We start from the raw sequence: 14,806 nt of genomic DNA on the forward strand, positions 1-14,806 counted from the left end.
TTTTATTTCTCACCATGAAATAACCTTTATCAAGAATATTAAATATTATAAAGTTAATTAATTGAAACTTTATTCATGTTGTAAAAGTCTGTTATACTTTATGATATGCAGTTTATTCAGAATGTATTTGTTGTTAGTTTTGGAAGGCTTTATATTTTTTAATTGGGTTAAATGATAAAATATTTTGCTTAATATAAACTTATGAACCAAATTTAAATATAGCTTCCATACTTGGAGAATCTTGTTTTACTAAGAGAATTGCACTTGGATGATAACAGCATTTCAACTGTGGAAGCATTCTCTTCATACTGGCTGCCTTTACTGCAGAATCTTACTATCTCTCAAAACAGGTAAAGACATACTCTACTTATGAAATAAATCCAGTGAATGATTGTTTAAAATAAATGTGTGATGTTCATAAACTACCATAAAAGTTAGGATTCTTTAATACTTCAACGAGAGCACATCAAAATAAATTAGTAGATAAATTATAAAGATAATATAAAATTTTTAAAAAATTAAAATGATTTCTTGGCATACCCTATAATTTTAGTCGAATTTTAATTGTCCATTTATCTTTCTAATTCTACTTCTTCTCAAAGATGCACTTGTAGAAATCTCTCAGGGCAGATTAGTTTGTTTATGTTTATAAAGAGCATAGTCCTTGGAAAATACAGGAGGTAGTTAATTTAATTCAGAAGGATGTCTCATTCTCTCAAATGGTACTTATTAAGTCCTGGAAGGACAATTTTTAATCTGCTCTCAACTTGCATGTCTTTTTGTAACTGTTAGGATGAATTTAAATTTGATTTTCCTAAGGATATAAAGTAACACTTAAAAAAATACCTTAACATTAAATTGAAATGGGTACCTGCTTCAGAGATCTATTTGAGACCACCAGACATCTGGATCTTTGCTGAGAATAACTGGCTAAACCAAAACAGGAGCGCAATATGTGTATTTCTGTTCTGCTTAATATTTCATTGAAATCTATTCACTCTAATGTAATTAATTCTTCATCAAAGGCACAAGGATTAGGGGAAGGAAACCACCTTTAACAAGAAATTGTTTCTTTTAAGTTATGCAGTGCTCACAGAACACACGAATAAGGACAATATAATTTTTACATATATATCTATTTTCCCCCAAAACATATAAAATCATCTCTCAATCTCTTCCACAATAGTGTTCATCTTTTAAGCAGGTATTTACTAAATGACTTAACTTTCAGCTATTAAACTTTGGCATTGAAAACCAAATCTGTATTCTAAAATCTCCTCAAATTATTTTAATCCAATCTAAAATTTAAAATTTGACTTGAGTTTAATAGGACATTTGTTCCTAGAGCCAGCACCATCAGATAATACTGTGTAAGTAATTTAGGCAATTCACAAACTCATTGGATCTTTTCAGAATATTTTTCAGGTAAGAAATATACTTTCAAAATGAAATATTCAGCTATATTTTGGACATATGCAATAAGGCATTGAGGAATAGACATACCTAACATATTTCATAGAAATACCTAACATATTTCATAGAAGTGAATCTCAAGCCACATTAATGAGAATAAAATATTTAAAGAGATTTTAAAGAAAATCAATAAAATTTTTTGACAAATAATGCCTATAATTTCTTTGGCAATTTAAATTATCAAAGACAGTCTATTTCTAAAAATTAAATTTAATACTAGCTGATAGACTTTTGCTCTATCAGTATGATATGGCTTATGCATATTAAGCTGATAAAATGGCACTTATATAAACTAGAGAATTAAATTTTTTTTTAGAATTGATCATGATAATTAGAATGTTTTCTATTTATAATTTTCTTTGCCTAATATTAAAATCTTTGAGTATTGAGATGGGATTTACCATTTGGGGGATAGAAAAATGAGTAATATATGTCCTTACCCTCACAGAGCATTTTGGCATAAAAGAACTTAATTTTTAAAATTCATCTGTACCAAAAAGTAAAATTATTATATAATATATGTGATTTTGAAATTTTAAATAATATTGTCACTGATATTGGAATATATTTCTTCTGGGTCTCTCAGAGCTCCTTGTACATGTAACCTTCTACCATTTTTGAAAGGATGAAGGGAGAAGGTCCAAGAGCGTCAGGGAAATGTCATTGATAGCAATGGATATGTAGAATACTAAAATGATTTTGTAATATCATAGTGTAAAAATAGTCTTCAACCTTAGGCTATTTCACAAGTCTGTTTTCATTAATTGTGGAAATTATCTATTTTAGATTATGCTCTTACATGTTAATTGGTGTTTTTAGACCTGTATTAGGTTTGATAAAACTCAGTCAGCAAATCTGTGTTCAAATATTGAACCTATAACTTGAACAGTGGATGTTGAGCAACTCTGCCCTCACTATCTGAGCCTCAGTTTTTTTCTCACATGTAAAAGTGATAATGCCTACCTTATCTATTTTATGGGATTTTAATGATGATTCAAGAGGAAAAGGAGAACTTTAAATATGTGATATTTGGATTTGTGTTTTATAGGGATTTTTAAATAACATATCATTTCCTTTATTTTTTGATATTTTCATCACAAGGAAGACATTATTTGTCAATATGCCTTTCTTCCCCAACAAATGGAATACATACAAAGAATGATACTTAGTACATATTGTTTGAAATAATTGTTTTATCCTGACTTCTGTTTTAAATTTTCATTAAGACATGTGACTGTTTTAAGTTTGACTCAGTGGAGTTCTAACTAGATGACTCTCTTACTTTATAAGCCTTTTTACTTCCAATGAGACTCTAAATAGGAGCAGAAAGTGGAAACTATTACCCATTGGCTGTTCATTGTACAAATCTTTTGCTTTTTGTCGTCTTTGAAATTTATATCTTTTTAATGCCCAGGGCTAATGTGACAAGGTCAAATGGTATTAGGTTTTCACTAATGTCCTTTGTCTTTCTGGTTTGAATTTTCTTGGAAAAAATATACACAGAATGTCAGTAAAAGGAAAAGTTCTAGAGGTTTTTTTTTTTTTTTTCTTTTTTTTAAAAGGATTATACTATTAAGTTTCTACCATTCTAATGAATAGTTATAAAAGTGAATGAGTAGCCAGTTTTTCTTGATTAAAATTTCAGAAGAAGAAAACAAACATGATTTTAACAGCATGGTTATCTGAAAATATTAATTTCAATATTACAAAAAGATTTTGTCAAAACAGATATTTCTTTGACTTATTTTTGAAAGATTTATTGATTTTTAATTCTAAAAACTTCATTAGTTATTTTCATTTGAGGTCTTTTTGTAACCTATATGTTACCATATAACTTATTGGCTAAAAACATGAGATATTCTGAAAAAAGAAAAGAAAAACTGTATACTGAAAGGTTTAATATGTCATTACTACTAATATTTCAAAATCCTTTCACTAGATGGGTGAAGAGTTAGTATTAGAAATACATTAAAGGTAGAACACAAAAAGAATATTCGTGTTAATAAGTAAATTTATTAAAATTTTAATTTTATTAAATAATTTATATATATAGAAATTATAATTATTGCAAGATACATACATATATATATATATATATATATATATATATAAACTCACTAATTTTGTATAGATAAAGCTTGAAGTTCCTCTATCCCTCCATCTATCTCCACCCTTTTTCTCTTCCCTTGAGCTTTTTTTCTTTCTTTTCTTCAATATCCATGTGAGATTTCAGTAAATTTCACTGTTATGGAGTATATGTACAAATAATTCAGAGTATGTAATGGCCAATATTTTCTCACTTTTATTACCTTGGATAATCTTCTCCTGGACACTGCTTTTAAGAAGTGGCATCTTATATGTTTAATATGAATGGTAATATTGTATATTTAGGATTGACAACATTTAGAGAGATCTTCTCCCAGCTTCATTATATAATCTCCTTTTTCATCAGTAGAATATCTTCTTTCTCTCTGCTAATGTAGAAAGGGATAGTACAAGAGAAAAGTGAAGGTCAATACAAGGGTTAATCTTCTGCCAGACCCCGTGATGCTTCCAGTCACAGTGTTATCTTGTGAGCTTCTTATCTGAGAATCTAAAAATAATAGATTTTGTTGTTGGTGGTGGTGGTGGTGTTTTCTATGGCAGGGAATTTGTAGAAATAAAGAGGTAAAGGATCCTTCCAAGACAGCTGGAAAGAGAAAATAAAAAAAACACGAAAGCAATAAAAGTGAAAATTAGTGCATACTTATTTTGTACCAGAACCAAAGGATATTTTGAACAGTTATGGAATTCCGACATTTTATAGTGGGGATTAATTCTGAAGACTTTTCTAATTGTGACATATATATATGTGTTTCACAAAAGAGTTTTTATCTTGCTTAAAGATTCAGTTGAACTGGCTGAATTTTAATTTCCAAATAGCTACAGGTAATGTGATATTATGTTACAGAGTAAGTGTAGAATGTTCCTAGTTGCAATGCAAATCAAACGAGTTAATTTACCCTTTATAGCTTTTGTTTCCAATGACATGAGTATTTTGAATATCACAGTTTTTGTTTGAATATGGGTTTTTGATAACAATCATAACTTAGAAAACAATAAAAACCTTTAAATGTAGGAGGAAGATTTATTATTAGATTTAATATGCATAATTAATATTAATTTTAAATATCAATGTATTTTGGCTAAGTTTAAGTCCATTCTATTGAGGTAACTCATTTTATATTATTCTGTTCTTAGACTAATTTTTTAATATATTGAGTATATTTTCAATTTAAAAGTAAGTCCAGTTTAATTTTGGATACTTACAGTACTATAATACTTTCAATTAGTAAAGAAAATAATTTGAAAACAAAGCTAGTGCCTAGTCAGTTCTCCTGTTGAAAAGTGGTAATAAGTGATATTTAGTTTTTACCTTAAAAGTTTAGGTTACGTGTTTCGGGCGGGGAAAAAAATAAATAACAAATTCTTTGTGAATTTGGCCTTATATGAATACAAAACAACATAATTAGAACAAAAACACAGTTATTCTTATTTAAATGGCAAATACACTTCAAAGTCTATGATTTTTGTGATTGAAAATACTAATCTCACAATTTCTTTTTTTTTTTTTCCATTTATTAAATTTTATTGCATTTTAGGTTTTGGGGTATATGTGAAGAACATGCAGGATTGTTGCATAGGTACACATGTGGCAGTGTGATTTGCTGCCTTCCTCCCCATCACCTACATCTGGCATCTCTCCCCTTGCTATAGTAATCTCACAATTTCTTTTAAAAAATGAATAGAAATCTTCCATCATAAATACTTAGAAGTCTTTAAATATGCATTTTTAAAAAACACTGTTGGCAAATGCTATAATTATATTGTACAATTATAATTGTATATATAAAATTGCATAAAGTGTATTTAATTATATCATTGTATTATATAAATGCATTGTTACGTAGTTAGAATGGTGACATTAAGGACATTCCAATTTAGAATTTTGATGATGTTTATGTTTTTGTTTTCAGTTTAACAAAAATTGTACCACTTTTTCATTTTGTTTCATTGGAAAAACTAGATGTCAGCCACAATTGTCTTTCTGGTAAGTTTAGCATCATATACTATACATATATACTTTAAATAATAGACTTTTGACTTTCTGTTTCAAATATGATAAGGGGTTGTTTTAAATGCATAAGTTACCATCTAATAAACCTGTAAAATAAAGCTGCTGAAATAATTCACTTCAGATTTTCTCTTCACTTTTACAGTCATATTATTTCCATGTCTTTCTGGTAGGCCTAGCCTAAGTCACAATTATGTTTTTATTTAAAAGTCATATATCTTTTACTTATAAAATAAATAGCCTAATGAAGATGAGTAAACAGTGTATCTTTCTAACAGGTATAGAGTAGTCACCCATTAAAAGTTTATTAAAGAATCATGACTTGAATTGACTAACTCCTTTCCTCAAAATTTCCTCAGTCCCATTCCCAATCCCTGTCAGTCCATTCCTAGAGGCAACCACAGACTGAATTCGTCACCACAGATTAATTTTGTCTTTATATTAATAGGATCAAACAGTACATTCCTTTTTTCCATAGTTTCCTCTGTGTGATATTCATCCTACATTCCACTACTTTATATATTCATTAATGGATTTATTTTTCTGAAGTGTAATTTATTGTATGAATTTATCACAATTTGTTTACTCATTCCCCTGTTGAACATACTTTGTTTCTGGTTTGGGGCTTGTGGATACAAAGTTCCTGTGGTTCTTGTATGAATATTTTTGCCGACATAAGTTTTCTGTTCTCTTGGGTAAATGTGTAAAAGTGTAATTGTTGAATGATAGAGCAGGTGTAACTCTTAAAGAAACTGACATATTATTTTCCAAAGTAGTTGGAACATTTTACAACCCCATCAGGAATGAGAGTTATAATTGCTCCATTCCTGAGAGTGTTTAACAATTTACTGTGTTATCTCATTGTGGTTGTAGTTTGCATTGACTTGATGAATAAAGATATTGAACCTCTTTACAAGTGTTTATTGGTGATTTTTGCATCCTCTTTTGTTGTGTCTATTCAAGTGTTCACCCATTTTGAAAATTTGGTTTTTATTTTTCTTACTGATTTACAAAAATATTTACATATTCTGGACATCATTGTCTTATAAATATTTTCTTATAGCCCCTATTTTAGTTATCAATTTTCTAAATGGTATATTTATATGAGTAGATATTTTTAATTTTATGGTTATTTTTGTGTGTCCTTTGTAATAAGCTTTTCATTTCCAGATTGAGAAGATAATTCTCTATGCTTTTTTCTAGAAGCTTGTGTACTTTTCGTTTTTACTGTTAGGCCTATGATCCATGTCAGATTAATTTTTATGTATGGTGTGAAGTAGAGGTTGAGTTCATTTTTTTATATGGATATCCAGTTGTTCCAGCCACACTGATTGAACAAGCTTTTTTCATAATTGAATTACTTTGCCATCATTGTGCAAACATTGCTTTACATTTGGTTTTCTTTGGGATGTGTTTTCATTAATTGCTTTTCTCATAACTATGTTTTTTTTTTTTTTTTCTGTCTATTTGGATGTCTAGTAAATTTTAATTATATGTTGAACATTGTGGGTAATTCTACATAGAACATTGTAGATATTTCAATAAGTCAGGGTGTTGCTGTCTTCCATTAAAGGATATTAACTTTTATTCTTGCAGAAAGTTAAATTAATGATGAATAATTTTGTTCCTGCTGGGATTAGTTTTGTTCTATTTTAGAACAGGTCATTTTAGTTTTCAACTCTTAGTGCATCTCCCTACCCCAGGACATAGCCTTCAAGCCTGAGGCATAGTCCTGGATTCTAGCCAAATCTCCAAAATGCTCAATTAGGTCTCCTGTTGGCTGGGCTGCAACTCCAATATCTTGCATTGCTGCGTGAACTTTAGTATCAACTTTCAGGTTTTATCCCTAGGGCAGATGATCTCTGGTATATTATGCAGAGCCTTTTCCTGCCTGTGTAACACCTAGTACTTTTCCAAGGATCTATGGTAGATCCCCATATGGACTTTTTCCTGCTCCCTCCCCAACATACACAAATGCAGCTTCTCTGTACTTTTCCCCACAAATTTCAGCCTCAGTTTTAATCTTTGCCTCTTCAGCTCAGCAAAACAGTCTTTGTTTGGGCTCCACTTCGTGAATTTGTATAGAAAACCACTGTGATTATAGAGTGATTGCAAGCTCACCTGTGTGTTTTTCTTCTCTGAGTAAGGCTTGAAAACAAGTGCAACACATGGATGGATAGATGGATAGATAGATAGATAGACAGATAGTTCAGTTTTATGGTTATTTTCTGTGGGAAAACAATTCAATGTAAATTTCCCTGTAATGTACCCCAGATTTATCTGCCATATTACTCTTTTTTTTTTTTCTTGTTTTGAGATGGAGTTTTGCTCTTGTTGCCCAGGCTAAAGTGCAATGGTGCAATCTCGGTTCACTGCAACCTTCACCTCCTGGGTTCAAGCGATTCTCCTGCCTCAGCTTTCTGAGTAGCTGGGATTACAGGCATGTGCCACCACATCCAGCTAACTTTGTATTTTTAGTGGAGACGGGGTTTCAACAGGTTGGTCAGGCTAGTCTCGAACTCCCAACCTCAGGTGATCTGACCTCCTCGGCCTCCCAAAGTTCTGGGATTACAGGCATGAGCCATGCTCCTGGCCTATATTTACTTTTTTAAAGGTAAAAAGGTTCATGTAATTCTATTTAGGTATATATTTAATTTTACCACTTAACTATTACTTTATATTTCACTTCTTCAGATTTTTATCTCATTTAATCCTCACCCTGTGAGACAGATATGAGCCTGAATTGTGAAGCAGATTTCCATAAAGTTCACACAGCTGCTAAATGGTAGAAACAATATATGCTGATAATAGCCTATGTTCTTAATTCAATATAGTCATCTTTAAAAAGCATATAGTATTCTGCAGAAGAAATAAAATGCTGCTTTTCTTCAATAGCTAACCAGTAAATACAATGGTCATAGATGTATGATATTTGTTGTAAATCTTTGATACCTTTCCAAATGATGTTATTTATTTTCTGTAGATCTTACAAGTGCCGTAAAGTGGTTTGATGCATGCTATTTTCTCCGTGAATTGTCTCTTACTGGAAACCCACTTCTTCAGGAAACAAACTGGAGGTAAGGAAGCATTGTTGCACCCCATAAATATCCTTTATTATAGTTGCAGAAAAAACAATTTGATAAAAATTGTCCTATGAATAACAATTACCTGGGAAAAGTTAATTAAAAACTTAAAATTATTTTAAACCAAAAAAGTTTTGTAAAAGTAGTTTTAAAAATATTTTTATTCTAAAATAATTTTCTTGCACATGTGAATTAATACAAATTGAAATTAAAATTATAATGCAAACTATTCATTATGTTACAAGTTTAGCATGATATTAACTTGGGCTTTGTATTTATAGAAAATATATTTGTTGAGGATTTTTTGTTTTTGTCAGTCATTTAAATTACATAGCTTCCTACTTAAATTATTTCCTTTTTGAGAGTAATTTGGTTTTATTTTCCTAAAAGAGAAGGTTGGTGTGTTAAAAAGTTTGTGTTATAAGTATGTATAAATTCTTGCCCCTCTTTGAAATATTGCAATACCTAAAGCCTAATACCTATTGTAAACCAAGAAAAATACTTTGTAATTTTTAATAAAGTTTCATAGAAAAAAAATGTTCTCTCTCTCATGTACACCTCTAATAATATACTAACACCATTTCCCCCAAAATGACCACAAGCTTTTTTCAAAAATTATCTTTCTTGTGAGAACTTGCATATCATAATTTTTATCATTTTTATGAGTATGAATATTTTGTAAAAAACTGGACATTTTTATCATCTTTAAAAATACCTCATCCTTTTTTGCAATAAGTCCCTCCCCTAGTATTGTGAAAATATCTCTCCAGTCTCTATAGCTTTCCTTGTTTCTGGTGAGAAATGTCTGCTGACATTCTTGTCTTTCTTTCTTTGTCTATGGATGATTTAAAAATTTTCTCTTGATCACTGGTTTTCAGCAATTTGATTATGATATGCTTTTGTGTCGTTACATTTAGTTTACTTGAGATTTATGAATTCTCTTGGATCTGCCATTTTCATAAAATTTGGAAAATTTATGGCCATTTTTTTCAGATCTTTTCTTCTTGTTTTCACTACCTATTCTGTCCTAGTAGGACTCCAGTTTCAACAATATTAGACCATTTAAATTTTCCCAGAAGTTGCTGCTATTGTTTTCTTTTACTTCTTATTCTTTTTTCCCTTTTTGTGCCTTACTCTGAATAATTTCTATTGCTATGTCTTCAAATTCTCTGATATTTTCTGTTTAAATATCTACTCTGTGTTCAATCCCATCTACAGTATTTTTCATTTCTGACTGCAAATATATTTTTCATCTTTATAAATGTATGTATTTCTTAAACATTTATAATTTATCATCTAAGCATGCTCATGTTTTCTAGAACCTTATTGAACATGTGGAAAATATTAATAATGGCTGTATTATTTTAACATCCTTATCTGTTCTTTCCATCATCTCTATCATTTGAAGGTCTACTTGCATTGATTTTTTTCGCCAATTCTGGGTCATATTCCTCTGCTTCATTGCATGCCTGATCAGTATTGGTTATATTCTGGACATTTTGAATTTTATATTCCCAATGCTTAATTTCATTGTATTACTTTAAATAGCCTCCATTTTGTATTTGGTGTCCAGCAGCTAAGTTACTTGGCACTAGTGAAATACTTTCTAGGCATGTTTTTAAGTTCTGTTAGAATGGTCCACTTTCTGAGTATTTTTCCAGATGTATCATATACAGAGACACGCTGGTCTTGAAATCCTGGGCTCAAGAAATCCTCCCACCTCAGCCTCCTAAAGTGGTGGGATTACAGGTGTGAGCCACTGCACCCAGTTTTGTATGTATCTCTTTAACTTTGGCTGTGGAAACTAATATCATATGTCAGTTCCTATAGTTTTGCCTTAAGTTTCTGTTGGTTCTTTCTCCTGACCTTAGATGGGCTTTTTCTTATACATCAACAGCACATTACTGATTTGCCCAAGCTTAAGTGAATTACCTATCAGAATATTGAAATAATTTGCATATGTCCACTATGAAATTTTCCACTGTGGAATTGGTGATCATTCTACACTTTTGTCTTTTTTTATGCTCAGAACATTCATTTGTGAGATGGTTTCACATTATTTATTGTACATTTGATATTTTTATACGGTCACTTCCTGGCACATCAAGGCAGGACAAGCCAAGCATAAACAGGGCTATAATTTAGGAAAGTGAGTTTGGCAATACAAACATGCTAAGTATAGGGGAAGGCACACATTTACTAAAATACAGGTAGCAAAATATATATTGGGACCATTAGAGTTTAAATGAAGTCAGAAAAACTTGTCAACTTGTTCAGACAGTGAAAATGCATATATAGACAAAACATAGACAAAAAAAAAAATTGCTGTAACACCTGATCCTAGTGCAAAAGCTGTTGACTCTTTGCCCTGATTTGGTTTCTCTGCAAGGTGTAGTCATGTCCAGGAAGACCCTCAGATCTAACAACTTTAGAGGAGTAAAAGATACATTACAGAATAATTAAATGTCTGGTTATGTTTAAAAGTCCTGTATCTGACTTAATGTACCTAGAACAAGCTACGAGAGTCTGGGGAATAGTCTCTCTTCCCACTCTTGTCTGAGGCTACTGCTAACCTCTGATGCTCTTTCTAGATTAATTGGTTTCCTGGATTTGTTACTTGGCCTTTGGTTAAGAAGATAGAAGCATTTTTACACCAACTTAAACACCTGTGTAATTTACTGCATATTGGTATCTTGTGTATCTTAGAAGAGTTATCTTGGCCCAGAAAGCCCGTTCTTTCTTTTTTCTTTAGAGCTCGGTTTCCAAAAAAGTTTCTAATTGCACACTGTTATCTAGGGAAATCTGGCATGTTTCCACATGTTTTAGAAAAAAATTTGTCAACTTACTGTTTAGAAATATCTTTTCCATGTGCACATTAAGCTGTGTTATATTGCCTCACATATAGCACAGAGGAAAGCATATGACCTAGTACAGTGGTTCTCAAAGGTGTGACTCTTGACATCATTCATCATCACCTGGAAAACTGGTAGAAATGCAGAATTTTTGACACCATCAAAACCTACTGAATCAGAACCTTAGGAATGGTGTTCAGCAATCTGTACTTTAACAAGCCCTTTCGATGATTCTGATATATACTAAAGTTTGAAAATTGCCATTTTAAAACAAGGATATTCTATCCCTACACTATACTGTATGATCCTGGACAAGTAACATAATTTTCTTTTTTAGATATGGGGTCTTTCTGTGTTGCCCAGGCTGTCCTTGAACTCCTGGGCTTAAGCATTTCCTTTAACAAAGCATCCTGAGTAGCAGGGATAACAGGTGTGTGCCATCATGCCCAGTTCTGATTTAACATTTTTATGTCTCTGAATCCTCAGTAGTAAAATGAGGATGATCATCTCATGGGGTGGTTATGAGAATTGAATGGTATAATCCACATAATTTATTTAGAACAGTACCTAGAACTTGGTAAGCTAACAAAAATTTACTATTTCCCGTTACAATATTAGCCAGATTATACATAGGTTCTTGTTCAATCACCAAGTATTTAGTGAACTCCTGTGTGTAGTGTCCTAACATATGGGACATTATGAATGAAATTTAATGTAACCCATAATTTCAAGTCATTTTTCTAATCATGTTAGGGATACAAAATATATGACAGAATTGATAACCGTGAAAAATAATAATGATCAAATACACTAATATAACATTCACTCTATGCTTAACACTGTTCTCATTTAATCTATACAATATGCCTAATCAATATGTGTGTAACCCTGCATCCAATTTTATAATTGAGAAAACTGAGTCACATAAAGGCTAAATAACTTGAGCAAGGTTACACAGCTATCAAGTAGAGGAACCAGGAAATCTAACTGATGCAGTCTGGCTTCAAAATCTACACATTTAACTCTTAGATTTTTGTACCTAATAAAACACTAGTGTCAAATGATTATTGTAGACAACACATATGCTTTAGAAATTTGGAAAAATCACCTCAGTTTAGTGTGACCAGGAGAAACTGCCTTGGTTAAAGGGGCACATTTTGAGTTAAACCTCAAAAGTTTGCTAAGATTTAAAATCATAAAGAAATAATAAAAGTTCTGGTGGAGGAATATCCAAAAAAGGAAGCTGTGATATGTAGTTAGGCTCTGTTTGAAGCTAGTTGATTCAGATGTAAAGTGGGTATACTGGAGGGAGATGAGAAATCAAGTACTTACAGTGTGTCAGAGAATAGACCAAGTATTCTCTCTATATTACTTTATTTCACAGCAAGTTGGGTTCTGTAATTGTCATTCTCATTTTAAAAGCCTCAATACCTTATGATTTGAATAGTACTTATCTCGTAGGGTAATATAGGTTAGGCTTCATAACAAATAACCCAGAAATCTATGTGGTTCAATACAAGATTATTTCTTGGTTAAATTCCATTTGATGTGGGTTCAACCTGTATAATGTAGGCGGACTCAGAAACTCAGGCTGCTTCCGTTTTGTAGACCTGTGTCATATGACTTTAGTGTCACCTGGCTTTTGTAAGCAGTGGATTGTGGTAGGAAAGAGAGAAAGGGACCATAGGAAAGGTACTACTGACATATAACCACTCGGCTTTCAGAGGTGGCAGTGATCACTTCACTCATATTCCATTCAGTTGACTAGTTTCATTTATGTAACTAGTCATATCACCAAACTCACCGCAAGAGAGCCTAGAAAAGGTAAAGAACAAGAATATCAGCCAACACTAACAGTCTGGGTGAAGGCTAAATATGCTACCACATGAAAGCATGTTATAGAGTGCCTCTCACGTGGCACACTAAGAAAATATTAGCTATTATTCTTTCCATGAACTGTAGAAAAAATTTGAATATATGTGTGGTTATAAAAATGGTAGATTATATGTTTAGTTCTGAATATATTTCTGGCATCGTCCAGAATTATGTCTACCAGAAATAAGCATTTGGGGAAGATATTTTTCATCAGCAAACTGACAAGAATTAGGAAACAAGTGACCAAATTTGTTAATTAGAGTTCAGGGATTATAAAGGAATAAAATTCAGTAGTGGAAATTGCCCCAAATTATTGTATAGATTCTTCCAGAATGGAGCTGGGAGGGAACATATGTACCTTATACATGTATATGGTATTAGACATACATACATATATGTGTGTGTATATATATATATATATACACACACACACACACATACTCTTTCAATTTTTTAATTTTGATAATATATAAAAATTGAGGTGCAGAGATTAATTAGCATACATTAGATACAACAGGTTTGCATGCACAGTTTTCTAAAAAATGTCAAAATATCTAAAAAATAATTCCTAAAAACATCTAAAGTATAAAATTTTCCAGAGATGGAAAGGTTAAATAAATGTTCATTTTATTATGTCCTTGGATAGAAAATACTTCAGTTTTGTATAGGTTATCATTTCCTGAATAGCTGGACTACATTTTCTTAGCTTTGGATCTATTTTCTCTTAAAATGATTTTTATAGGGTTATATCCTTGATATTATTTCTACTCTTTTATTTACACACAGTTTTAAAAATCAATATTAATATTTTCAATTAATATTAAAGTTAATGTATAGACTATTTCTATACTTTTTATATTAATGGCATAAGAAATATTTTCTAACTTGGAATATATATTGTTTTCCCAGTCATATTAAACATATACTATTTTTTTCTCATGGCTTTCTTTTACTTTTTAAGAGTTTTGCTTCTGAAAGACAAAACAAGAAGAATTTTATGTTCTGAAATAATCTCTTTGGGCAGTGAGGTTTCTGTAGTTATAAAAATGACAGTTTACATTTTTAGTTCTGTATAGATTTCTGGCATTGTCACAGGTACTTCTTATTTCTACCAGAGAAAATTGGTCACTGCCTCAAGGCATGGGTTATTTTAGGGAAGTTTCTAATATTTTACGCATTCAGGTGTGATTTCAGGAAGGCAATTAAAAATACCTTAGTAGGACTCATGCAATGAGAACATACTCTTCCTCTCTCGTTCTCTTATAAATTAGATCTTTTAACTTACTAACTAGCACACAGGCTATCTTTAGGGCACAAAATCCCTGTCCTCCTAAATGTCCAGATGGCTTTTCTTCTAATCCAATTTATAATAAACTTATGGCTTCCCTCTTGCTTTTTTGCTTTAGCAA

The 14,806-nt window shown here is 31.2% G+C and overlaps 1 protein-coding gene across 1 annotated transcript in view; it reads left to right on the forward strand.

Moving 5' to 3' along the window:
- LRRIQ1 (leucine rich repeats and IQ motif containing 1) overlaps positions 1-14,806 on the forward strand; it is a 206,090-nt gene that overhangs the window by 55,760 nt on the left and 135,524 nt on the right. Inside the window, exons 12-14 of the mRNA XM_032297035.1 lie at positions 223-350; positions 5,490-5,563; positions 8,571-8,664. Of these exons, the coding sequence (XP_032152926.1) occupies positions 223-350; positions 5,490-5,563; positions 8,571-8,664 (296 nt within the window). The remainder of the gene's footprint in view (positions 1-222; positions 351-5,489; positions 5,564-8,570; positions 8,665-14,806) is intronic.

The sequence above is a fragment of the Sapajus apella genome, unplaced genomic scaffold (genome assembly GCF_009761245.1).
Source record: "Sapajus apella isolate SASKATOON/1434 unplaced genomic scaffold, GSC_monkey_1.0 scaffold2, whole genome shotgun sequence".
In the NCBI taxonomy this organism is placed as follows: Eukaryota; Metazoa; Chordata; class Mammalia; order Primates; family Cebidae; genus Sapajus; species Sapajus apella.